At 37.0% G+C, this 27262-nt stretch overlaps 1 protein-coding gene across 4 annotated transcripts; it reads right to left on the bottom strand.

The window, feature by feature from the left end:
- Positions 1-25243, bottom strand: LOC131145036 (pentatricopeptide repeat-containing protein At5g12100, mitochondrial). Of its 4 annotated transcripts, none has more exons than XM_058094073.1 (3): positions 22284-25243; positions 1667-1805; positions 1-599 (listed from the first exon to the last, which is right to left on the bottom strand). In XM_058094073.1, the coding sequence occupies exon 1, from the start codon at positions 24797-24799 to the stop codon at positions 22352-22354; it is 2448 nt and encodes an 815-aa protein (XP_057950056.1). In that variant the 5' UTR covers positions 24800-25243; the 3' UTR covers positions 1-599; positions 1667-1805; positions 22284-22351. The 4 variants fall into 4 exon arrangements, with proteins under 4 accessions (XP_057950056.1, XP_057950055.1, XP_057950053.1 ...); XM_058094072.1 differs by having other exon boundaries at positions 1-633; XM_058094070.1 differs by lacking the exon at positions 1-599 and adding an exon at positions 1426-1552.
- Positions 25244-27262: the final 2019 nt, after the last annotated feature.

Consider the following 27262-nt stretch of genomic DNA (forward strand, 5'->3'; position numbering starts at 1 on the left):
TTTCTATAATCTGTTTCTTTATCGAGCAAAACAGACAAAAAATAAAAAACAACAAGGCCCTAATAAAATAAAATCAAACACAACCTACCAAAAATATTAGCTAGCTAATGGAAGAAATGAGGTGATCCTAAAGCCTAACTTGGTCCATCCTCAAAGGGGCTCTTCCAATCTGGCAGAACCATTAGACCATGACCCACCTTTTTTTTTTTTTTAATTTACATAGGAACTCCAACCACCAACGAGTCCTTCGGACTTCCACATACGACACCAAACCTACGGATTAACGTCTTCCGTCCTCAAGTCTCATTGATCAAAGTAAAGTCCGAATGCAGACACGACTTCTGTGTATCAGTTGAACGTTCGATCAACCCGATTTCCGAAACACATCTTCATTACCATCCACAGTCTCCGTTGCTCGCAGTCACGACCCACCTTGTTAAACTTAGCTAACAAGTCCAAAAACTGAAAGGCATTCACTATTGCACTTGTTTCTTCCCTTAGAAGAGGAGGATACGGTACAACCAATTACCAATTTCATTGAACATCCAAGGGGGCAAGAAACAGTTGATATGCACAACAGCTCTTTTCGTCTACCCAGTCTGCAACAGCACTTCATCAAAAAATGGGAATAGACTAAAATGAATTTCATTAGTCTTCAATCTACACATCATCCTTGGATATTGCCCTCCTTAAAAATGCAAAGCAAATAACTTTGAACTTTTATATTTCAGTAAAATCCATTATTCTATTTTTGAGAAGAAATTACATTTCACTTAACTAATTTAACCAAAATATATAATTAAAATATTAAATATATAATTTATAATTGTGATTCCATAATTATTATATAATTAATAATTAAATATAAATTAAATATTAAAAGCATATAATCATTTGTGCCTCTCATAATTAATTATAATTTGATTCGGTTAAATTTGATTAACCAAATTAACCAAAATTTGATTCGATTAAGGTTCAGGCAAAAAGGATAGTTTGGTCGGTTCAATTATGATGAATAATTAACCAAATTTCTTTGATTAATTGGTCGAATTGGCCAATTACACACCCCTACCTGACTGTCTGATCATTCACTCACTCTGTATAGACGTGATACGAAACAAAAAATTAAAAAATAAATTAAATCTGAACAAAGTTTTGATTTCACACGTCATTAATAATTGTTTTTTCTTAGCTTTGATCATATTAATTGTTTTTCATTTTAATAGAGTTTCAAATAAAACATAATACTAAGAAAAAGATGATTCTTATTTTTCATTTTCTTTTCCCAGATAAAATCTTGGGCCCAAATGGGCCTTAAGGAAATGAAGGGGGGTAAAAAATCATTTCACTTTTCCTTCTCTCCTTCAGACTTCCCACCTAATTTTCCATATTTAATGAGAAAGTTCGGTTGCTTGGAAAAATGCATAAATAAAGATGAGCTTCTTGATCAGGCCCTATGCATTTCATAAACAAAAAAGATGGTGAATACTAATATTACATGATTTACAGTTTTCCTTTTTCCAAAACGTATACGAGTGCCTCATATTTGCCCCTGCAATAGAATTTATGTAAGCTGGATAGGATTCTGAACAAAACAAGCAAAGGGCAAAAATTAAATTAGGCATTTCAAAGGGTAAAAAATAATTAGGCACCTATCTCATCATACCAGGTTTATCAAGTCAGCACAGCAGGTTAAATCAGATCCAGCAGCTTGCAGTGCATCCCAAATCTCCTAGTCCTGCTTCTAGGCATATAACCATGCCATATATGAACTTATGCACACAATGGCTCTCTCTATCATTCACCTACACAACATTCCGAGAGAGAGAGAGAGAAAGAGAGAGAGAGAGAGAGAGAGAGAGAGTGTTCTGTAAGAATGTCTGAAAACCTTTTATGCAAACCCAAATAAACAATCATCTCTCCTCATAATATAATGCCAAAAAGTTAAAACTTCTTCTTTGCATTATAAAAAATATTTAGCTATTCATCATTTCTCAAAGCAAAACAAACCCTCTTATTACCCCTTTCTGAAGTTAATTTTGAAGATGTAAAATAAAAGTTGATTTTTTTGTTTAAATAGTGTCACATTATTGAATCCAACTTTAATAACCTTTTGCCACATCTGAAGTTTCAAAGTCACTAGAGCTTTCATTTTGTTTAGGACAAAAATACCCAAAAATATAGTTTAAAGACCACTTATAACAAATATAGCATGTCAGTGGAAACTTTGAAATGCAATGGGACATGCTTGTGTTTTTGGCAGAACTCAAAGGACGAGTATTTTGCCATTTGCCCTTCCTAAGGTGCTATGAAAACTAAAATCCAAGCATCATACCCAAAGTTAAATTGCTTCCTTTTGTTTACATTAGTTAAACTTTCTCCGAACTACCAACTTTGGCTTACGACTGCAAACGAGCCAAGTATTTGAAAGCTACTCAACACTTGCCTCAATAATGGCTCATCTGAATTCATTCACCGAGATAAATGAGCCAAGCTTGAACTTCAGATTTGAAGCTCACTACCTAAATGAGCCAAGCTTGACACTGGCTTGCAGCCAATTCATTTAACCAGCTTTAAAGCCGACTTGTTTATAAGCTTAATAATAGGCATGTTCTATAGGCTTGAGGTTCACTCATTGAGTGAGTACGTAAGCTCAAAATATGAGTTTATGTACAAAAAATAGGCTTAGCTCAAAATGGGCTTTGTACAAAAATTATGAGCTTATGAACTTGTTTGTACATAAGCTCTATACACTTATTAAGAAGCTTGTTTACTAGCTCAACTTAAGAGCTCATTTAAAATAGGCGTCATTTTGGATATTTATTTTTAAAAAGAATTTTTCCTCAAGTAATCACTAATCACATATTTTCATTTATCTTGTAAGTTTTTTCTTTTCACAACACAATACAGTAAGACACAAATCAACACAGGGAAACCAAACTATCTGGTACTTTCATAAACAAGCAATTTCAGGTTTAGTTTTAATGTTATTATTAACCAATAAAAGCTTGAACAAGATTAGACCTAGTCATTTAGGCTCATTTTGAGCTCATTTAACAGATAAGATTTGAGCTCAGCTTGTTTAATTAAGAAGCTAAGGGTCACTTTTGAAGCTCGCTTATTAAATGAGTCAAGACATTCAAGGTCAGCATACGCTTGGCTTGATTGTTCGGCCCTAGTGGTGCTACAGTACTGTAATCTACCACTGCTGCCCACCTCAAAACCTCAAAACTCCATTAGCCATATTACTATAGACGTAAATACTCTTAAGAAGAAGAAGAAGATGAAGAGTTCCTACTCAGTTTTTTTCTAATTTTTACTACCTTTCCCCACTTCTCTAAATATGTATCCATTTTGCATGACCAGTTCCTGTATTTTATGGTTAGTGTTGGATGTTTTCTGACTCAAGATTTAGAATTCGTGATATTTTTTTATAACAAGTAGGTAATATTTGGTCTGGTTTCTTTTGCTTCAATCCATAGGCTAATATAAAAATTTTCTTCTAATTAGTTTATTTCACTCATGTCATGTTGGATTTCCAAAATGGAATGAGATACGAATGAAATGGAATGATATTGTGTCGATGAAAGTAGGAGTGGAGTGGAATCTAAGTTACAACTTTGGAGAATTGCATTAGAGTCCAAAGGTTTTAGTATATGTAGGAATAAGATAGAATATATGAAATGTAATTTCAGTACAGTAAGGAGTAGTGCAGAGAAGATTAAACTTGATAATCAAGAAATTATTAGCACAAATAGATTTCGATATCTTGGATCTATTATGCAAGTGAAAAGGGAAATTGAAGGATGTGTAATACATAGAATTAAAGAAAGTTGGGTAAAATTGAGGAGTGCATTTGGTGTGCTATGTGAACGTAGAAAACCCTTAAAATTAAAAAGAAATATTTATAAAACAGCTATAAGGCCAGCTATGCTTTATGGTTTAGAATGTTGGACAACTAAAAAATAACATGCACTAAAAGTAAAAGTTGTTGAAATGTGAATGTTAAAGTAGATGAATAGTATAACATTAAAAGATAAGCTAAGGAGTAAGCATATACACAATAATTTAAGCATAACATCGGTTAATAACAAGATAAGGGAGGGGCGACTTAGATGGCTTCGGCATTTCAAACACAATCCTAGTAGAGCACTAGTGAGGAGGAGTGAGTTAGTTATTGTTTCTAGCATGAAAAGGGGTAGAGGCAGGGCTAAAATAATTTCGAATAAGATAGTGAGGAAGGATTTAATAGCCCTTAATCTAGTAAAGGAAAATTCTCTCGATCGGGTGAATTGGAGAAAAAGAATTCATTTAGCCGACCACACCTAGTGGGACTTAAGACTTATTCTCGTCATCAAATAGTTTTACAATAATTTATCTCATCATAGTATTTTCTGTTATCATGACTTTGCTGCCACCATCGTATTCCCCCAATCTGTTTTGCAAGTACGCCCATCATGGTTTTAAATAAAGGCCGTGACCGTTACGTAATGCCGTTACATAACGGTGTTTTGGGTTACCGATACCGTTACACACCACGAAATCCGTGGGAAGAAAAATCACAGCTGTAGAGGCTGTTATGGACCGCAACCATTATGTAAAGTCCACTACGGCCGTTACGTAACCGCTACAGGACTGTTACACCAAAAACTTATTTTATTTTTTACTTTTTCCTCTCACTTTTTCCCTCTCTTTCATATACCATTCTCAATATACCTAGTGGCAAGAGGGGGAAAAGATTATAATGAGGATGATAATGATACAAAATTTACAATTTCTTTAAATACTAACAATAGATGCATTAATTAACAATTTGAAAATACTAACTTGTTAAGAAAATATTTTATTTTGATAATATAAGTAATGTGATATTTATGTCTATATTTTCAACTTCAACCTTCTTTCTTTTCTAGCTATTTTATATTTGTATTATTCGTATGTCTTATGTGTAATAGATTAATGGAGTGTATAATGTATTTTGTTTTATTAATTAATTTAGCAGACATAAGACTTTATCACAGATAAGAACAATGAGAAGTATAAATACGCACACACAGGTAATTTTTCTATCAATGGTGGTTTAAAACAAGTGTAAACTTGTTGCCCTTACCAAATAACTTAGTTACACCAACTAAGGGATCCAAAATACACTAAAACTCTTTCTAAGGGGTTAAAGCTTAAAACATGCAAATACGCTAATATGCACAAGATTGTGCGTGCTTCAAAAAAATTCACAGCCGTTACACCTGCTTCTCGTTATGTAACATCCGCTACTCCCGCTTCCCGTTACACTCATTACCGTTACGCTAAGCTACCCACTACCGCGATTTAAAACCATGACGTCCATCCATCCCAACTTCAAAAATGACTCAAAATAAAACCATCTAAGGAGTTAACACACAGCAGGCTAAGTGTATTGTCAAATAAATATGTGTTGAATGTCATTTCATATCCAGAGCCGAGACTCATCCAGCTTGATCATCAACTTGTTTAAACATCTGAGTATCACACATTTATAAACAGAAGTTCAACAAATCATGACGTCGATTTTATAATAATGAAAACATAGGTGGGGAGATCAACATTCACAAGAAAAATAAAAAATAAAAAAATAAAAACTTCAATCAAGCACAACTTGTGAAAAAGGGGGACAATTGGCACCTTACAACACAATAAGAAAGCAAAAGATAGAAGGAAAAAATTGAGTGCTATATTTGCCTTTTCAGTTAGGCTTGTAATGGTTTCAATGGGGCAATTAAAGGAGCAAGAAAAAAGTAAATTTAAAGGGTTCATTTTATTTTTTTAGTGCAGCTGTATGCTATTTTTGGAGCAGCAGGTCTTAGGGCAGACCTGAAGAGTTGTAACTTATCGTTTCTAGCAGAAGAGTTGTAATTCTATACTTTTGGAATCAGAATCATAATTTTCATAATTTTGAGTTAATTCCATGGCTTATTTATTGGGTGACTTTCAAGAGAGGTCCAGCAGTTTGGCTGTCAAGTTATTTGCTTCTATGTCAAATCATGGGTTGGTTTCAAAACTGCTTTGTTGTTTAGACAAGTGAAGTGTCCTAGTATGATTGTATACTTTTAAATTCCTGAGAGAGAAATAGCAGAATGAGAACTTCCCCACATTCAGAGTCTCTCTTGGCCATGCAGATTTGTGGTTGAGTGGATTTCTCGCAAATCCTAGGTGGATTGGTTCTATCCTTCTTTTTCTTCTCTTCTTCAGTTCTTTATTTATTCAGATTGGATTCTATCCCTACTTCCTCAACTTCTCCAATAACAAAACCCAAGTTTAAATTCTGTAATCTCCCATTGTACAATCCATAGAACGCTATCCATGTGCCTTGAATCTAGTAGAGGTGTCAAACCTAGAAAAGTTCAAATATGCAAATACACAGGAAATCATTATAGACAAATCCAAATGGGCGAGGCACTTTTCTGCTTCTCTTAAGGGGGATAGTATCATTTAGGTTTTCCCTAAATCTGTTATTGAGTAAAGAGTTGAGGAAGACTGCCTAAGCTTCTTCTATAAAGGTAGGAAAGGAAACCCGACAAAGATTTTTTGGGAGGGAAAGGATGCTTTGACCCTCAAGAGGGGCATACACAAACCATTAGGAACATTAAATACTGCAGGCTCATTTTATTCTCAACATTTACCTTTCCAAACAAATCAATAGTGTTTAGTTCCTGATTTTCAAATTCTTTTAGACAAGCCAAACAGTCATCATGAGTTCAGAGGAGAACAGAGGCACCACGAATAGCTGTAGGGGGAATAAAAAGCACAAAAGAGTGAAAGCTCAACTATTAATGAGAAGACAGAAACTATCAGGTGAAATGGAACAAAAGCTGGTGCTAGCATTCAGAAGAGGTCTAATTCTAAACATGGCGAGTGATTTCTAATGGAAGATTAAGAAAGAATGGAGGTACACTCTGATGGGGAAATTCCATTATACTCAAACTTCTCTACAAGAACAGTGGAACAAGTCCTCAAATCCATTAAGGAGGATAGGCATAAAATCCTCAATGGCTGTCCATGGACTCTCCCTGGAGCCCTCATGATGATCCACCACCAAATGCATCCCCTGACTAATGCAAAGTCGGTCAGGTTCAATAGCACAGCCTTCTGCGTCAGAAAATATTGGAGACATTGTGGAAAGGAATATTAATAAAGGAGATCAGTTCAAAAGTAAGATGAGACTACATGCTAAAATCAACATTGAAGAACCACTGCTTGCAGGTTTTTTTCCTGGAAAGGGAGCACCTGGGCCTCTCTTTAATTAATTTTAATTATGAGAAGGTAAGAAAAATTTGTTGCCCAGTTGTTTCATATGCCACCTTGAAAATACAAGCAGGAAGCCCCCACAAAAGCAAAGCAAACCATCTCAAGGAACCTTGAAGCTAGAGAAAGGAAGGCTAAAGCCAACATAGATGCGAATCCAGTGTCTTAACATGTACTCTGGGAAGAATAGAGCTTTAACAGTTGTATGTGACAGCATGAGAAGAAAGGAAGGGCAGACGGAGTAACAAGTTGATGAGCTAGATCTGAGCCTCAGAGGAAATTATAAACAAGAGAAAGGATGTAGCCATGACAGAGGTGTGGACCTGCCTAAGGATAAAGGAGGAGTGGACTTCGGAATATTGGACTTTGGGGACCAAGTTCAGAAAGCATATCCCCTTCTATCAGAGGATTGGGGTAACTTAATGTGGAAGGAAGATCATTAAGTACATAGAGCAAACCCTAGAAGAAGTTCACATCATGAGACAAGAAGAGACATTGAGTGACAGGACAGGACTAACCCACAAGTTTTAGTGTAAAGGAGGAGGTATGGAAGCTAAGGAAATTCAGAATCTCCTAAGGGAGAACCGTATTCACAACTTCGGTTTCAACAAAGAACAAGTTAACATAGACATAATGCGAATACAGTGAACTTCCCAGACAGTCAAAGATTCATACACTTGAAGAATACCCTTAAAATTGAAAGGGAAGTTTTATAAGACAGCTATAAGACCAGCAATGCTATATGGATCGGAATGTTGGGCGATGAAGAAACATAATATCCAAAAAGTAAAAGTTTCTGAGATGAGAATGCTTAGATGGATGAGTGGTATAACATTGAAAGATAAATTAAGGAATGAACATATTCGTGGTAAGTTTGGTGTAGCTCCGATGGAAAATAAGATAAGGGAGGGATGACTCAGATGGTATGGACACTTGCAACGTAGGTCACATAGTGCACCTGTGAGGAAGAGTGATTTAGTTATTATGGGGGGCAGTAGAAGGGGTAGGGGTAGACCTAAAATAACTTGGGAGGAGATAGTAAGGATTTAATATCCTTGAATCTATCAAAAGAAATGGTCCATGATCGCATAAATTGGAGGAAAAAGATTCACATAGCCGACCCCACCTAGTGGGACTAAGGCTTGGCTTTGTTGTTTTGTTGTTGTTAAGAAGCACAACGAGCAGCATAAGAAATCCTCCTTAGAAGATACAAGAAGAAAGAGAAAAAAACAAGAAAACAAAACAGCACAGCCAAACAATCACTGAGACATCCAGCTGCAAAAACCGACAAGGAAGCCAAATACTCAATTATATCCCAAAGCATTATTGAAGACGTATTATTGAAGACACACTCTTCCCAGTAAAAATATGAGCATTCCTTTCCAACCAAATCCTGCACAAAACTACAAAAATTGCACAACTCCATAGCGCTGAAGCATCTTTACCCTTCCAAAACCAGTAAAAGATATAGCCAACAAATGCTCCACCAACTCTGTAGACACCCAACTCTATCTAAATAAGCCAAAAAGGTTATTCCACAGCCTCCAAGAAAAGATCCATTGGCCATTTTGTCCCTTAGAAAAAAAGAAAAGAAAAGAAAAAGACAAATTTCACAATACATCATATTTCACACCCAACTCTCTCAAATAAGCGAAAATAGTTATTCCACACCCTTCAAGAAAATATCCATTGGCCATTTTTTTCCTGAAAAAATGCAAATTTGACAATAATTCATATTTTCCATACCACACTTCTCCTCATCTCACAAATTCTATCTAATATAAATTCAGAAACCAGTTACTGAATGGCTCTAAATCTAGTAGAGGAAACTTTTCTCAATCAAGAGTGAATTGGAAGAAAATGATTCATGTAGCCAACCCCACCTAGTGGAACTTAAGGCTTGTTGTTGTTGTTGTTGTCGTTACTGAATTTCTAAAAAATTCAGTTTTCAGATTCAGGCACCAATCCAGTTATAATTAGAACCAGGTTTCTAGAAGAACTACCACAAGTATTCAGCACTTCCACACTTAATTTTATCGAATGCCCCCAATGAGCAAGAATGGGGTCAAGTACAACAGCAAAAGAAATTTATACAGTGATGTATCCAAGCCAAATCCTGATAGGACCAATGGAATAACCATACGGGACAATGATAATTGATTGGGAAATAATTCCACAAACCCTGAATGTCATATCCTCACCCATTGACCGAGGTCGTGGCACGGCAAAAAGAGATCAAAAAGAAAGAAATTAACCAAGTTCTCAAAGGTTGAAAACCCATGGAATAAATCAAAGATCACAAGTCAAATGAAGAAGAAGGCCCTAATGCTTGGGGCAAACAGGACAAAGCCAAGAGACTTAAGGTTGAGAATAATGCAGTTGAAGGAAGATAGAACTTGGGGCAAACCATCAAGATCTTTTCCTACAGTAGAATGAAGGTTGAGATAAGTTTGCTATTCCTATTAATCTGAGGTTTGATGGGTGGTCCACAATAGTCCCCATGAATGATATGATCATCTTAAAAAAGAAGCCTAGATAAGGGTGATACGGCTCACTTAAAGAAAATAAAGCTTCCTTCATCCCATGTAGAAACTTAAACACCTTTGCCACAATTGGATTCCAAAATCTCACAAATCTAGTCAAAGGCCACTATAAAATACCATCCCCCACTAAAGAAGCCAACTCCAATCATCTATTCAAACAAATATTAATACCAGCAATCCCACCCTTCCCCAATTTTACTTTTAAACTCAAAACCCCCTCTGAAAATTGCAAAATTGTAAGCACATTTATAAGACCCTCCACGATCACCTAAGAAAAAGGTAAATACCATCTGCAAACTCAATGTATGAAACCACCATCCCCTCACTCCCCACCTCAATCCCTCTCACAAAACCTATAGCCACAACCCTATCTAATAATATACTCAAGATATCTATAGCAAAAACAAACAAACAGAGAGAGAGAGAGAGAGAGAGAGAGAGAGAGAGAGAGAGGATCACCTTGCCTAACACCACTAAAGGCCTTAAACTGCCCCTTGGTTGGTTCCCTGTTAATGATAATAGAAAAAACAAGCATCGGACAAGCACACCCTCATCCATGTGTCCACCTCTCACCAAAATCATTTGGAGAAGATCTTATCTAAAAAAAATCCAATCAACCTGATCATAAGCCTCTTCAAAGTCCAATTTAAACACAACTCCCTTCTCTTTTCTCTGATGAATATCCTCCACAACCTCACTAGCTACTAAAATAGCAACACAACCTATTTACTCCCAACAAATGCACTATGAGCCTGAGGAATAGTATCTCCTAACACAAAACTCAACCAGTTCACTAACACCTTACAACAATGTTATATACACTAGTTACAAAACTAATAGGGTGATAATCAACAACCTTAATAGACTAGCTCTTCTTTGGCACCCAAGTAATGAAGATAAAATTAATGCTCTTGCCCAACACCCCATTGAAGTAAATTTCATTAAAAACCTTCACAAATCCTCCTGACCACATCCCAACAACCTCGATAGAATGCCATATCAAAACCATGTGACCCTAAAGCCTTCTCCAAACACAACAATCCTCCCTTCATTCTCTTCAAAAAGCCTTTCCAACCATTTCATTTGCTCACTAGATATAGGATTCCACTCCAAAACCTCAAACATAGGCCTACAAACATCTTCCTCAATTAACAAATTTGAAAAAAATAGAATGGCATAACATCATCGAGAATCAAACAAGTTTCTGATGACACCTCACCCTGCCCCCTTCCCTTAGTTCTAATTCCCTAATCAAATTTTGCTTCATTTTGCCATTTGCCATTCAACGGGAAAAAAATTCAAATTACAATCACCCCTTCTAACCCATTTAAACTTGGTCTTCAACCTCCAATTCTTCACTTTCCCAAAAATCACCACCTCTTAATTTTTACAATGAAACCCTGCTTACCACTTCATACTCTAAAAGACTTCCTTTTTTTTTTCTTTCCTATCCAAAAAATAAAGCTTGCATAAATCCGCAAAAACATCAATATTCCACTTCTTCAACACCTCCTTTAACCACTTCAACTTTTTCATTAACCCCCTCCCAACCCCTCTCATACTCCTCACACCAAGTCTATTTAACCAAAAGAATAAAAAGAATGATGGTCAAACCACATATTTTCAAACCAAAAGGCCCCACTTCAACTTTCTCAACTCTAGCAAAATTGGGAAATAATTTGACACTAGTCTAGACAAAAGATTATAGGAAAGCTTAGGAAATTTATCATTCCACTCACTACAAAACAAAAACCTATCTAGATGACTTGCAACATTTTTCTCCACCAACTGACCAAGAGAAAAAAGCATTATCAAAAGAGATATCCTTCAAATCACACTCCCTAATAAATCTATCAAAAGACTACATACTCAAAGTAGTCCTACACCTGCCTCCCTTTTTTTCTCCCTTGGAAACTTCACCACATTAAAGTCACCCCCAAAAATGCACCTAGGAGCACAAAAATCATGTACCACAACAATCTCATCCTAAAAATAAGATTGAGGAGTGGGCCTAGAAGGACCTTCCACCAACGAAAATTACCACTAACCCAATACTGAAAAAATGATTTGAGTATCCTACATGGTAAGAATTCATCTAGCCACCTCCTGAGACAAGAGAGCATCCCACTTCTTATGCAGATTCCCCTATATACTCCTTACACCTTCTCTCCCCAAAAAATAAAATAAAATAAAATAAATCCACAATCTCAATAATTGTTTTTTGAACAAAAACAATATCAAGGGAATATCATCAATCTTGTAAAACTCACGAGGTTCTGCAAATGTGTTTAGCCTACTTGCCTCCCTCACTAAATACACGTTGCTCACGGAGGTGTTGTTAATGAATTACATTACTTCAATGTTTACCGCTTACTTACCATTTGCTTCCATGAATTGCTTACTGATACCACTTCTCATTCAATTGTTGTGAAAGTATTCTTGTGGTAAATTGGGGTATCATTGGCTGACTAGTTAAGCAAAGTGCTTTAGCTAGTGCCAAATGGCCGTTCAAAAGGTGTGAAGCGTTTGGCCCGTGACAGTTGGTATCAGATCTTGGCTAATTGCTATGTGAATTCAATTGCCTTTGTAATGGGATTGTGTGAAGCATTGATAGGAGACCATTACAACTAATACCAAGAGAACTGAAGTGCTAGAGACGCAAGTTGATACAATCAACAATATGGCCATGGGATGGCCAAACTTGCTAAACGCGTTGATGCATTGGAGGGATCACAAAAGCATCAACAAAGTTCTATGGTGGAGATGTCAAAGGACCACCATGCGACGGTAGAAACTTTATAGGCTCACATGGCGGATCTAACTGCCAAGATGAACTTGATGGTTCTTGCTACAAAGAACTCCAACACGATGGAGTATCTAGGAATAAAGGTTAAAAACCCAGAACGTATGGGGGTGCCTATGATGCTAAGTGGAAGAATTCTTATTTGACATGGAGCAATACTTTTGTGCGGTGAGATCGACTCAGAATAGGTGAAAGTATCCATGACAACAATGTACTTGCTTGGTGATGCTAAGCTGTGGTGGCATACCAAGTACAAAGAAATTGAGAATGGACGATGCATAGTTGATTGTTTGGCCAACTTGAAGAGAGAGCTAAAGACCTAATTCTTTCCTGAAAATTATTGAGTACAATGCTTAACGAAAACTGCAAGACCTTACACACAATGTTTCAATCAAGGAGTATGTAAAACAACTTTTCTACATTGAGATTGGATATCCAAGACATGTCGAAGAAAAAGTTCAAGACATGCCTACCACACAAGCGGTCGCAAAACACTTGACTGACCATGCTGGAGAGAGTTCCACAATGTCCAAAGAAAGTGGTGCGGGTGAAAATAGCGAAGAGTCTTTCAAGATGAGCAAACCCAAAAGTTGTGGAGCTAAGACCAAGGCATCAACTTCAAAGGAAGCTTTGTCACCTCAATCGTTCAACGTTTCCAATGGTAAGGGTAAGATGACATGCATCTTATGTCGAGACCTTACAAAGTTGTTAATTGCCTACACAAGACATAACTCAATGTCTTACAAGCTTCTATTGCAGAGGCAGCACTGCAAGATAAAGAGGATGAAGAGAAAACCCAGAGGATGGGTGCAGTGGAGTTACTCAGTGCATTGGAGAGGCAGACGAAAGAATCAAAAGTTACTCAGGCTAAAGGATTAATGTTTGTAGATCTATGGATCAATGAGTAGAGCACCTATGCTAAGGTTGATACTAAGGCTACCCATAAGCAAAAGCACAAAACTTCTAAGAGGACTCAAGACGCGTGAAATTGTAAACTCAGTAGGTCAGCCTACTCTGGAGTAGCCAAGCAAGTGACTATGAAGCTCGAACAGTGAACGGGACATGTGAATTTCACAATTGTGTCATTGGATGGTTTCCAAGTAATTCTTGGAATGGAATTCTTAAGGGAGACTAAGGCAATAGCAATGTCTTTGCTAGTTCCCTTTCTTTGATGAGAGATCACTCTTGCATGGTGCAAGTTGCTAGGAAGAAAGGGAATGATGAGAAGTTCCTCTCAGCCATGCAACTTAAGAAAGGCTTAAGAAGGGGTGAACAAACATACCTTGCCATGTTGGTGGTTGATGAAGATGTGGGCCAAGAGTAGGTACCTACTACCATCCAAGTTATGTTGAATGAATATAAAATTGTGATGCCAGACAAGCTACCTCATGACTTGCCTCTGAGACAAGGTGTAAGCATGAAATCGAGTTCTCACTACAAGTGAAGCCTCCCGCTAAAGGGCCATATAAGATGATGCCACTAGAGTTGGAAAAATTAAGGAACTAGCTTTACAAGTTATTGGGAGTGAGCTATATACATCCTTCCAAATCACCATTCAAAGAAGCAGTGTTGTTTCAGAGGAAATATAATGGGAGCATGCAGATGTGGGTGGACTACTATGCACTTAACACGGTGATTGTGCACAATAAGCATTCCATTCCACTGATTGCAAATTTTTTTTACTAGCTAAGTTATGCAAAGTATTTCACCAAACTTAACTTGTAGTCAGGTTATTATTTGGTGAAGATAATATAAGGGGATGTACCAAAGATGAGATGTATAACATGGTATCATGGGGCATACGAATTCTTGGTGATGCCCTTCGAGTTGATGAATACGCCAACAATATTTTGCACCTTGATGAACCAGGTATTTCAAAAGTAACTCGATAAGTTTGTCATGGTTCACTTGGATGACATTGTTGTCTACAATTCCACTTTGGAGGAACATAAAGAGCATCTACGAAAGGTGTTCAACAAACTGAAGGAAAACAATCTTTATGTGAAAAGAGAGAAATGTTCTTTCACTCAATGGAGCATCAAATTCATTGGTCATGTAATTAAGCAAAGTCAAATCTGAATGGATATGGAGAAAGTGAGAGCTATTCAAGATTCAAAGATGCCAATGATGATGAAGGAGAGGGGTTCCTTTCTTAGACTTGCCAACTATTACAGAAAGTTCGTGAAGGGGTGCTCGAGGAGAACTACCTTGTTGATAGAAATGCTGAAGAAAGATCATAGGAACTGGACAAAGAAGTGTTAAGGAGCCTTTGACAACTTGAAGGAAGCCATGATGCAAGATCTAGTACTTGCTCTTCCAGACATCATGAAACCCTTCAATGTACAAACAAAAGCATCAGACTATGCCCTTGGGGGAGTCTTATTATAGGACGAGTATCTTGTTGCATAGTTGCATATGAGAATTGCAAGCTTAGTGAAATTGAATGGCGATACACAACTCAAGAGAAGGAGATGCTAGCAGTGATACATTGTCTTCACATGTGGTGGCATTACCTACTTGGGTCGAAGTTGGTGGTAAAAAGATAACTCGACTATTAGTCACTTTTTTACACAACAAATATTTCACCCAAGCAAACCCCGTTGGCAAGAATTCCTAGCAGAATCTGATTTCTTATTTGAGCACAAGGCAAACAAATGAACCAATTTGCAAATGCATTGAGTAGGAAGGCCGAGCTTGCAACCTTACAAATGGTAACTCACTTAACAGTACCTTGCCAAAGCTCCAATCGCCCAAAACCTCATGAAGTTGGCGGAATAGGACAAAGTGTGCTAGTTCTGGTTAGAAGATGGATTGTTGATTGTAACTGATTCTTCTTGCCTCGAGCTGGAGATCTGAGGAAGACATTGCTGAGAGAGTGTCATGATACCATGTGGGCAAGTCATCCAAGATGGCATTGCACTTTGTCATTGATGAAGCAGAGGTATTACTGGCCACATATGCATGATGATGTAGTCAAGTATACCCAAACTTATCTAACCTACCAACAAGACAAAGGTGGAGCGAAAGAAGACTGCAGGACTATTGGAGCCTCTTCAAGTACCAGTGAGACCATGAGAGAGTATCTCACTTGACTCCATCACCAGCCTACCCAAATTGGGAGGCATAGGGTCTATACTTGTGGTTATAGATAAATTTTTGAAGTACGATACCTTCATACCCGCACCAAAGTACTGTTCGACAGAGGAGGCATCACAAATTCACAATTGTTTTTTAAACATATTGCAAAGCATTAAGGTGTTTCCCAAGACATTATCAATGACTGAGACTTAAGATTCACTAGCAACTTCTGAATAAAACTTTTCAGAATCCTCAATTTAGAGCTTGACATTTCTTTGAGTTACCACCTGCAAACAGATGAACAGATGGAAAGATTCAATGGACTACTAGAAGAGTACTTGTGCAGCTTGCGCCATTTCATCACCACTAATCAAAAGAATTGGGTGCAACTGCTCTATGTGGCTCAATTTTGTTTCAATGCCCAAAGGAGCTCAACACCTAGTAAGAGTAATTTTGAGCGTGTTACAAGCCAGCAACCGCTATTACCTCACAGAGTGGATGATCCATACAAAGGAAAAAATCCAAAAACATATGTCTTCACCAAAGAACGGATACAGAATGCAGAGATCACTCGAGCTTACCTGGAGAAAGCTTCCAAGTAGATAAAAAAGTCGGCAAATCAAGGGTGAAGATCGTTGCACTTCAACGTGAGTGACTTGGTGCTTGTTAAGCTTCATCTTAAATTAATCAAGCCACCACAGGGTCGATATAGGAGACTACTTTGCATATATAAAGGACCACTCCCTATCTTGGCTAAAGTGGAGAAGGCCTCTTACAAGGTTAATAATCCAACTTAGATGAAAGTGCATCATGAGTTTCACATTAGTTGATTCTGACCATTCAACACCAACACTGAAGGTCCAAGCAAAACCCAGCCAACTAAAGCACCATTGAAAACAACACAACCTAACAGAAGAGAAGTTAAAGCCATACTTGCAGACAAAGAGTTCACATCATCAAAGAAGAAGCTGCACAAGTTCTTAGTGAAGTGGAAATGCCTTGGAGACGAAGAAATTAGTTGAATTTTAGCAAAAGACTTACAACCGTTTGAAGACAAAGTTGAAAAGTACCTAGCATCAAAGTCATGAGGATGCGGGAGTATAACTCCACAAACAATTTGATGTCTCCAAGTGCCAGAGCTTAAATAGCATACAAAGCTCTTTAGGGGAGGGTGAATGTTCATTAGTCTTGTAAAACTCTTTAACTTTTGTAAACATGTTTAGCCCACTTGCCTCCCTTGCTAAACACATGTTGGTCACGGAGGTGTTGTTAATGAGTTAGGTTGTTTTAATGTCTACCACTTGCTTCCTATTGACTTTTTGAGTCCGATCCGTATTTTGATCATGACAAACCACAGTATTTCATTTGTGTGTCAAGTTTGTACAGGTCTATCTTTCTGAAAAGCACAGATGATGATGCAATATGAAAGCTATGAAAAGCTCTTACACGATTATATTCCAAGGCGTATTCCATGGAGCTTTTATAAAGAGCAGAACCTGAAGACTTTACAATTTTTAAGTTGCAATAGTAATCAGGGTTTATTTGTGCATGCATGTTTACATGATTTAATTGAAGCTCAAAACTGACCTAGATTGACCTTAGGAACCCTAAAGATAAGAAAACCTCTTTATACTTAAAGATGAACTTCTACCAAAGGTTTAAAATGATTTTAAAATTAAACAAAGGGCCAAAACTCAATTTTTGTTAAGGCCCGGTTGACCGGCCGTTCAAGCCCAGTCGACCGGAGTGACCATAAGTGCAATTTTATAAGGGCCCAGTCGACCGGCCTCCCATAAGAATACTTGGGCCAGTCGACCAGCAATAGCATAAGGCTAAAACTATAATTTGAATAGGCCCGGCAGACCAGCCACTTTAAGCCTTGCTAGCCTAGTCGACCGAAATGAACAAATGGGCACTTATATAAGGGCCCAGTCGACCGGCATCTTGAAGGCTTAGTTGGCCCAGTCGACCTGCCATATGATCTGACAGACCGAATCTTGAGCCCGGTAGACCAAAGCTCGCGAAAAAGGACACCACCCTTTGGTCGGTTTACCGGACCTTGGGCCAGTCGACCGGACCTCTCGAGTTGCGCCAATTTGAGCTTCAAGCGGTCTAAAAAATTCAAATAATAATATTATTTTAATGTCCAACGGTCACCTAACAACCATATTTCCAAAATGCCTATAAATACTTGACCAAACCTCATTTGAAATGTTAGAGAATTATATTGAAAGTATATTTGAATATTCTTTGATTTCATCTTATATTTTCTACTCCATTTCAAAGATCAAATTCGTTTTCCCATATTCTTTCATTTGAAAAATCTTTTTGGGAAAATCTTGGGGTTATACAAGTAGGCTTTGAGCATTTATTCAAGTTATATATCTTACTTGAGAAGCCTCTTGTTCTTGAGATTTCAAAGATCAAATTGCTATTTCTCCATCTTTCTTTTTGAAGATACCTTCTTGGAGAAATTTTTTTAAAAGGTTCTTCAAAAAGGCTTGAGCTCATATTCATATCATATATCTAGCTTGAAAGCCTTTTTATTTCATTTGGTGTTAATCTCAAAGATCAAACTCTCCTATACACTTCATCATTGAAAATTGTTTATGGAGAAAATAAAGAGAGCTTTGAGCAATATATTCATTCATATATTTTTTCCTGAAAAGCTTCTCGGATTTTGATTTTACACAAGGTCAATCTTAAGGAAAAACATTTTCCATACTCTCAATTTTTATTTGAAAAAATATTTTGAGAGGAAAATCAAATACTCTACCGAGCTTCATTTTATAAATCATTTGAAGAGTGCATTTAGTTTTCAAAGTGTACAAATAAGCTTGTTAGAAGCATTGTTTATCGTACGAAAAATTTTATATCTTTTGTATCCCTGCGGTTCGGATAGTGAACCGTGTTCCAGGCATGAGGTATCGCCTGAGGGGGAGGGCTCCATCGTGTAAGGAGTGTGTCAGGCATGGGGTATCGCCTGAAAAGGAGAATTCCATCCTTTAAGGAGTGGTTGTAACGGTTTCTGCTCCACCCGGTTAAGTGAGCAAGGTTAGTAAAATCTTTAGGTGGTTTGCCCAAGGCGAGGACGTAGGCGGGATTTGCCGAACCTCATTAAAATCGCAGTGTTTGCGCTTCCTCTTTCCCTATACTCTTTACTTTATAACACTTTTATATTTATGCTTGACTTATTGTGATTGTTGTGCATGATATAAAAATTTGCACTTGCATACCTTATATATTCGCTAGATTTGTGATTGCTTAGAAACACCCTAGGTTGCTTAATACTGGCTGAGGTTTTAAAATAGGAACATACTTGACCTAGATTTTTTAAATATCCAATTCACCCCCCCCCCCTCTTGGATTTACACCATAACTATCACTTCCCATTTTCTTCCATGAATTGCTTCCTACTTCTGCTTACTTTTCACTCAACTATTGTGAACTGTGCTTGTGGTAAACCGCAATAATCTTTGGCTAACTAGTTAAGCAAGAATGCTTTAGCTAGAGCTACACAGCCCTTCACAAGGTGTGAATTGTTTGGCCCATGACACCAGCCCACGAGGGTGGTTGGGGGGTGGTTGTTCAAGAAAACTGACACAAAAAAGCTGAAATTTAGAAATTAGTACAAAACATGCAAACTTTTGAATCGTTTGTAATAATGCAAATCCATTTTGTTTCTCCCCTACTATTGATGACAAAATATTTGTCTTGGTGCTTCCGTGTAGACTATTAATAGCTCAACAGTATGACTATTAAAGATATATTTATAATTCTTGTGATTGATGAACTTTTGGATGAGTTACATGAGACATGGATTTTTGCTAAAATAAGCTACACAGAAGCTATCACCAAATCCAAGCCAAGGAAAATGAAAACCACAAAGCAACTTTTGACACTCACTAGGCGCATTAGAATTCAAAGGGATGCTTTTCAACTTGCAAATGCTCCAGCATAACATTTCAATCTCTTATGAATGAAGCTTTTGCTCCTTCTCTTTGAAATTTTTTCCTTGTCTTCTTTATAGTCCTAAAATTCATGCCCATTTATTGCCCTATGAAAGCACAAAATTTTGCTTAAAAATATAAATATGTTTTCAGCTAAAAACAAACTGACTATTTGGGGCTGTAGACCCGTGCAAAATAGAATGCATGGTGAATTGGCCTAAGGCAATCTCTCTTGAATCATTAAGGGGATTTCCTAGTTTGACCAGATGATATCACAAATTTATACAAGGGTATCTACCAGCCCTTAAATGGTTTGCTTAAGAAAGATAATTTTCAGAGGAATTAGTTTGCATAAGAAGCCTTTGAAAAATGGAAGAAGGCAATGGTAAATCCCCCCGTTTACATTACCTGATTCCCCAAAACATCTGGCAGACAGATGTTTGTAGTAGAGAGAGATTAGGGTGGTGTTGATGTGGCAGGGAATACCTATAGCTTATCTTAGCAAACCTTTGGTTCCTCATAGATTGAGGCTTTCGACCAATGAGGAGAAACCATTGGTGATTATTACAGTGGAGACTACTAATCAGGAAACCATTTACTTCATCATACGCATCACAGTTTGAAGTATTTCTTGGATCAGAGGGTGACTACATTGCTCCAACAAAACAAAAACAAAAAACTAAAAATGTGGCACACCAAGTTACTGGGATTTGATTATAGTACTGAATGTGAGAAGGGTTCAGACAATCAACTCGCAGATGCATTATTAAGGCAATTTGATGAACAAACCCACAACTTTCAACTATTTCTTCAGTCCAACCTGCTTGTGTGTTTGAGATAAATGTATAATTATGCTTCTGAAGAGCAAGCTCAACTGCTTATAACTGCTGTCCTCCTAGACTTAGCAAATTTGCCTTAATATAGCTACAGGATGGACTATTACAGTATAAAGGCTGTTTTTATGCAGGAGCTAAATAGCAACTTTGCTTGACGATTATTGATGAAATTCATTTGTCTGAAATGGGGCAACAGTTGGTCATTCAGGGAAGTTACTGCAAGGTGAAACCCTTCTTTTATTGGCCTAGCATGAAGAGAGATATTCAAACTCAATCCGTCAGTCAAACACAAGCATATGTTTGTCAGTAAAACAAATCTGAGATCACTCATATAACACATATTGTGGCTGACTTATTTTTGGATCAGATCTACGAGTTCCATAGCTTGACAGTTCCTTTTGAAAGATACGGATACAATCTTTCTCAGTTCCTTTTGGCAGGAGTAGTTTTGTTTAGTGGGCAGAAGTTGCATACAAGCACCCACTTGCAAATACTCAAACAAATGGTAAAAATGAGAGACTCAACAGGTGTTCGGAGACTTACTTGAGACATATGAGTAGCTACTAGCCATTATCCAAAACAATGGTGTGAATGTCTTTACTTAGTTGACTGGTTGTGAAACACCAACTTTCACACAATTCTTGGGATAGACTGCGTTTCATGCCAAGTACAAATATCCACCTTCTCAATTTTCTTCAGAACTGGAATCTTATGCTTTTTTTGCTGTTTGGAAGACTGTCAGACTCTTATTCTTCTTCTCAAGAGTAATTGGAGCAGCTCCAGGACTGTATGAAGACAATTGTTGATAAACGCCAAACAAAGCACTCCATTGAAGTTAGCAATTTTGTTGAAGCGGAAAATTCAACCATTTAGACTACATCCAGTTGCTTTTCACAAGACTCCTAAGCTTTCTAGTAAATATTATGGCCCTTTTGAGCTCCAGCTATACTTAGCCCTGCTGCACATTGCCTGGACTTGCCTCAAGGCTCTCAAATTCATGCAATGCTATATTTCGCATCTCACTCTATTAAAAACATATTGCTGCTTTCTACTCTGCCCAGGGTGGATTGCGCTGGCCAGATTAAGCTTGAGCCAATTACTATTCTCCAATGCCTGGTCAAGTACAACCACCTACTTGTAAATCAAGTGCTTGGATAATGGTCAAATTCCTAGGCAGAAGATGCCACTTAAGACAGCAATAATCTCTCCCATACCCACACTCACAACCTTAGGCTCTCAAAATCCTACAAATCAAATCGTAGTGACTCTTCTCTGAAATGTTCACAACCCTAATTTTCAGCATGTCTATAAGGCTATAACTTTCTTATGAGCAAAGTTTCTATCCTGACTTTCACCCATCAAAACTCTAATCAAACCCCTAAAGTCTAATCTATTTATTTATTTATTTTTGGGTTCAATCAGTTTTTCAATAACTCTAAATCTAGTTAAAAATCAAAATTCTCTTAGGCTGCATTTGGGTAGATATTTTAAAATTACTGAAAATTTTGAAATTCTGGGATTTTAAACCCTATGATTTACAAGATCTTGCTATCACTATCACTGATTTCATATTAAAATATGTTATAGATGATTGCATTGGAAGATTATAGAATATACATGTATATAAGCATGAACATAGGAATTTCTGTGTATAACATTATAGATAAATAAATAACATCCCTGCCATGTTCAAGTATCAACAGTAACAAAGGAACATGGAAAGAAAAAAAGGACAAAAAAACCACCACAAACATACAACTCAAAATAATAGTACAGGTTCTGAGCATCATACCTAGTTTTTCTTCAGCAATAAAAGATTGAATCAAGATATTAACAGCCTCAACCATCTCTCCACCACATTCAGGCATGGGCAGATTGATCCATGACATTGTCCCCATCATTCACACCTTTAATATTCATTTCAGAGCAGAGAATCTTGACCTCTTGGAAACTTTCCTCATTATTAAGGCCAGCTATCAGCTCATTACAAGTACAAGCATTTGGGAGGAAACCATTCTCATACATTTCTCGGTACCAAACATACGCCCCACTGAAATCCCTAAGTTTGCAACACCCCTCAATCAAAGTGTTATAAGTATCACCTCTAGGAACCAATCCACTAGCCTTCATATCGTTGACAAGATTTTTTACTCTATGCAACTTTCCTTCTCTAAAATGCCCCAGAATCAAACTATTATAAGTCATTCTGTCAGGCTGAATTCCCCTGCTTACCATGTCATGGTGCAAAGCAAATGCCTTTTGAACATCTCCATGCTCTGCATGAAAATGAATTAGGGCATTATATACAACTCTATCAGGAACCACATCCATCCCCAACATTTCTTCAAACAATTTCTCTACTAGGATCAGTTCTTGCTTACCACACCCACTAATTAGAGGATGATATGTCCTCAAGGTAGGAGCAATACCTGACTTCTTCATAGTCTCATACAACTCAAAAGACTTTTGGATGTTTCCCACATTGGAATAACCTGATATTAGGGAGTTGTATGTAATCAAATCAAGACTTAGACCTTTTCTTGTCATCTTAAAAGCCAAGTCTTCGGCTTCCATTACTCGCCCCTTTTTGCAAAGCCCATTAATGACTGTATTGTATGTTACAAGCGTAGGAACAATCCCATTTGGTAACATCTCATCAACAAATCGGAGAGCATCATTCAACTTCCCTGCTCGACAATGACCATCAATGAGCATGTTATATATTTGTGCATTTGGTGAAACCCCCCTGTCCAGCATATCCCTAAGGATTATTTGAGCTTCAAGAAGCTTAGCTTCCTTGCATAAACAATTTATCAGAGAACCATAGCTTATAACAGTGGGTTTTAATCCCTTATTTTCCATCTCTTCAAGAATCTGGAAACACTTCTCAAAATGGCACATTCGTCCATAGCCATCAATTAGGATATTATATGTCTCCACAGTCGGGGAAACTCCCCTTTCTGCCATCTTTCTAACCCACTCCTCTGCCTTCTCAATATTTCTCAATTCACAGAATTTCTTGATCAAAGAATTGTATGTAATGAAGTTAGGCCTTAGTCCAAGGGTTTCCATCTTTTCAAATGTGGACAGGGCTTTTTCCATGTCACCAGCTTGACAATATCCTTCGACAATTGTGTTATAAAGAACCTCTGTTGGGACAAACCCATCATCCAATAACTTCCTCAAAACCTTCTCTGCCTTATCCATTTTTCGTTCCTTGCATAAGCCATTTAATAAAATACTACAAGTATAATCATTCAATTGAAACCCTTTCCTTATTGCTTCCTCATATAATGCAAACGAAGCATCAGCATTTCCACGCTTTGAATGTCCATCAAAAAGTATGCTATAAGTAAATCCATCTGGAACAAATCCATAAGCTGCCATCTCATCCAGCACCCTATTTGAGTCCTCCATCCTCTGACCCCGACACAACCCACTTAGCAAAGAATTGAATGTAACAAGGTTTGGTGCTATATTTTCTGTCTTCATCCGTTCTCGAACATTAAAAGCTTCCTCCAAATTCCCAACCTTACAATACCCATCAATCAGTGTATTATAAGTAATCCTATTTGGCGCCACCTTCTTCTTAAGCATTTCATTAAATAAGTCTTGTGCATCCTCCATTCTCTTCTCCTTACAAAATCCTGAAATCATAACATTATAAGTAAACACACCAAGGTTCACCCCATCTTTCCGCATACAATTCATCACCTCCAAACCCCTCTTCAAATTTCCTAACTTCACTGCTGCCTGGACTGCTTTGTCATATGCAAATCGCTCAGGGCGAATGCCCAAATCGACAACTGCTGAAAACAAATTCAGGACTTTGTCAAACTGCTTTGAAGATATAAGAGATTCAAGTACGCCTTTGAGATTAGACATTGATGGAGACATACCACACGTCTTCATTAACATGAACAAATCGACCACTTCTGCGGTCATGTTCCTTTCTGAACATACAGACAAAAGCTCGCTTGAGAAAGCGTGTTTCATTGAGGGAGAAGAAAGTGAAAAATGGGTAAAGAGATCAGAAGGTGAAGAGAAAGGAGAGTTTGGAAGGATGAGAGATTCTATAAGCTTCCGGGCGGAGTCAGAGCGACCCTGCTGAAGAAGGATTCGAAGCTTGCGTATTTGCTCATGGCGTTGGTGCTCTTCAGGGTTCGTGGAATTGTTGTTTGTTGCGTGCTGAGAGTCTGAGAATGGATTGAGATTGTCTGGTGCAGAGTTGGAGCTGAGACACTTGCAGAGTGGAAGCGATGACGAACTATGGGGCAATTTTGGAAGAAGATAGACCCACCTTGCCATTACTGCTTCTGGTATTGCTACTTAGCCCCGAGAACAAACTACAATGTCCAATCGGAGAAAGAGAATTACGGAAGGAAGAGAGTATAAGAAGACGAAAACAACATGCCCAAAGGCTGTTGCGTCGAGTTTAGGACCCCTGAAAGAACATATAACGACGCCCCGGAAAGCAATACAGAGAATAAGAAGACGGTGGAGAAACTAGAAGGCGAAGAAGAAGAAAGAGAAGATATGGACATGGCTTCTAGCAGGTGCATCGAATCCAGGAGACCTGCAATATTAACCCCCTCAAATAGACAAAAAAGAAGACAGAGAATGAGGAGTAAGCCTAGGGTTTTGCGAGGGAACAACGCAGGGACCGTAGCGTCTTCGACTTTTTGGAGGGGGCAAACAACGGGTTGTGTCGACCGGACGAACCGGGGTTGACCGAGTTTTGTGCAATTTTAAAACCTAGTGTTGTGCACGTGCGACGTGCATGGTGTCATGGTGTTTTTTTTTTTTTTTTTTTTTGCTATTTTAAAAAACTCGTAGAAACATCTCTCTCTCTCTCTCTCTATATATATATATATAAATATCCCACAGTATTCGCTCATTTTTAAATATTCTACCTTAATTGAAATATAATAATTTTTAAGGTAAAGAATTTTTTTTTTTCTAAAATTTGATAAAAAAATAAAAATCTTTCATGAGATTTTAAAAATCCCAAAAAAATTTACCAAGATTTCAAAAATCTCAAATGTGTTTCTAATATTTGACTTTGGAATATTTATACCTCTTAAAAAAAATTTCTTTTAACCAAATATAAGAAAAATTTTATATCCTTTTAACAAACTTTAAAATTTTAAGGTAAGTTCCTACATTTTTTAACTTCAGCGAAGATTTTTATCTCTTTGCAAAAGCTTGAGACAAGTCATTGTTTATTACTCTAATTTTTATGAAGTTACGACGTAACATTATAAGCACTCCTAGCATAAAAAGATAATTTATATTTCTTACTAAAGACAAACATGATATGATATAATATTGACAACTAATCTAGTAGTACCCATCGTAAACTTTCTTATATTAACTACAAAACAATTAATCATAATTTTAATCAAATTATTTCTCTCAAAAATTTAAAAAGGAAAAAAAAAAGTTAGGAGGAAAAATGCACTTATACAATAAGACAACATGCCAATTTATCTAATAAGACTAAGTCATAGATTAATTTATTTGTCCGCTTTTACAAAATGTTTCAATGACATACCGAGCCACTAACCGCCATAACAATTGTTTTGCCCAACTCATCCATGTTACTATCAACAATTAAGAAACATTTCAGCGCCAAGAAACATGAGTTGCGATTATTAGTTATGTTGGAAAGGCAGTAAGATCAATTCAAAACAAGTGTATTATCCATCCAAGTCGACCGCAATGTTTGATTCAAATTTAAATAATAAAGCTAATGTTGGTATAATACATTTATTATCATATTAGAGTTGTGTTTTTTGAAGTATGTTTTGCTCTTTAGTGCTCATTACTCTTCATCGCCATCCTAAAGAGAAACACAATTACAAGCATAATTGTAATAACCAAAAAAAAAAAAGTAGAATAATAATAATTGTCATTTAGTTAGTATCAAAACGAAAGTATTTATCTGTTATGATCTTTGATTCCATGTTTGATGCCTAAGAAAGACCTTATTTAAGCGAGTGCTCAAAGACTATTGCGGTTCAGTCGCTCCCTAGAGGTCAGTCCGATCAAAATGAAATTTCATGGGATAAAACAGGGTAGACACTGTTTGTATACGTAAATAAGTACGTAAAATAATGTTTTGACTGACATAATTTGTAGAAATATATGATAAAATAATAATAATATAGGTTCTATGCGGGGCCCACAAGACCGTGTGGCGCCCGCATGAATCTTGAAGCCGTGTGGGGGTCCACTTGAGTCTCGAAATTGTGTAGGGCTCATAAAACTGTATAAAAACTATGGGAGTTACGTATGATCCACTTAGGTCTCGAAGTTGTGTGGGGCCCACATGAGTTTTCAAAATTCAAATTTAATTCTTAAAAAAAAAACTAAAACATGGCTTAAAAATAATAAAAATGATAATAATAATAATAATAATAATAATAATTTAAAAAATAAAAAAAATAATTAAGTAAGTAATTAATTAAAATTTAATTAAATGAGAGTGGTGGCAAACACTCTCACATGACCTCCATCCCTATCTCATACTCAACCCATACCTAACTCATCCCTTACCTATTCTTTAATTTTAAAAAATTATAATTTCACCCCTCTCCCCACACTTTTACAAATTCTATTTCTTCCCCAAAATTTTCCTATAAATATGAAGCTCTCAACCTTCATTTTTCACGAAAATTTTCAAAGGAAGAGAAGGATTAGTGAATGAAAGAATTAGTGTTGGAGAGAGAATTTTTTTGTAAGTTCTCACTCACCTACTATTTTTTATCT

Source organism: Malania oleifera, chromosome 12, assembly GCF_029873635.1.
Source record: "Malania oleifera isolate guangnan ecotype guangnan chromosome 12, ASM2987363v1, whole genome shotgun sequence".
Taxonomy (NCBI): Eukaryota; Viridiplantae; Streptophyta; class Magnoliopsida; order Santalales; family Ximeniaceae; genus Malania; species Malania oleifera.

Bases quoted from the DNA above. Each gene is read 5' to 3' on its own strand.
- LOC131145036 (XM_058094073.1), bottom strand. From the start codon at position 24,799: ATGGCAAGGTGGGTCTATCTTCTTCCAAAATTGCCCCATAGTTCGTCA.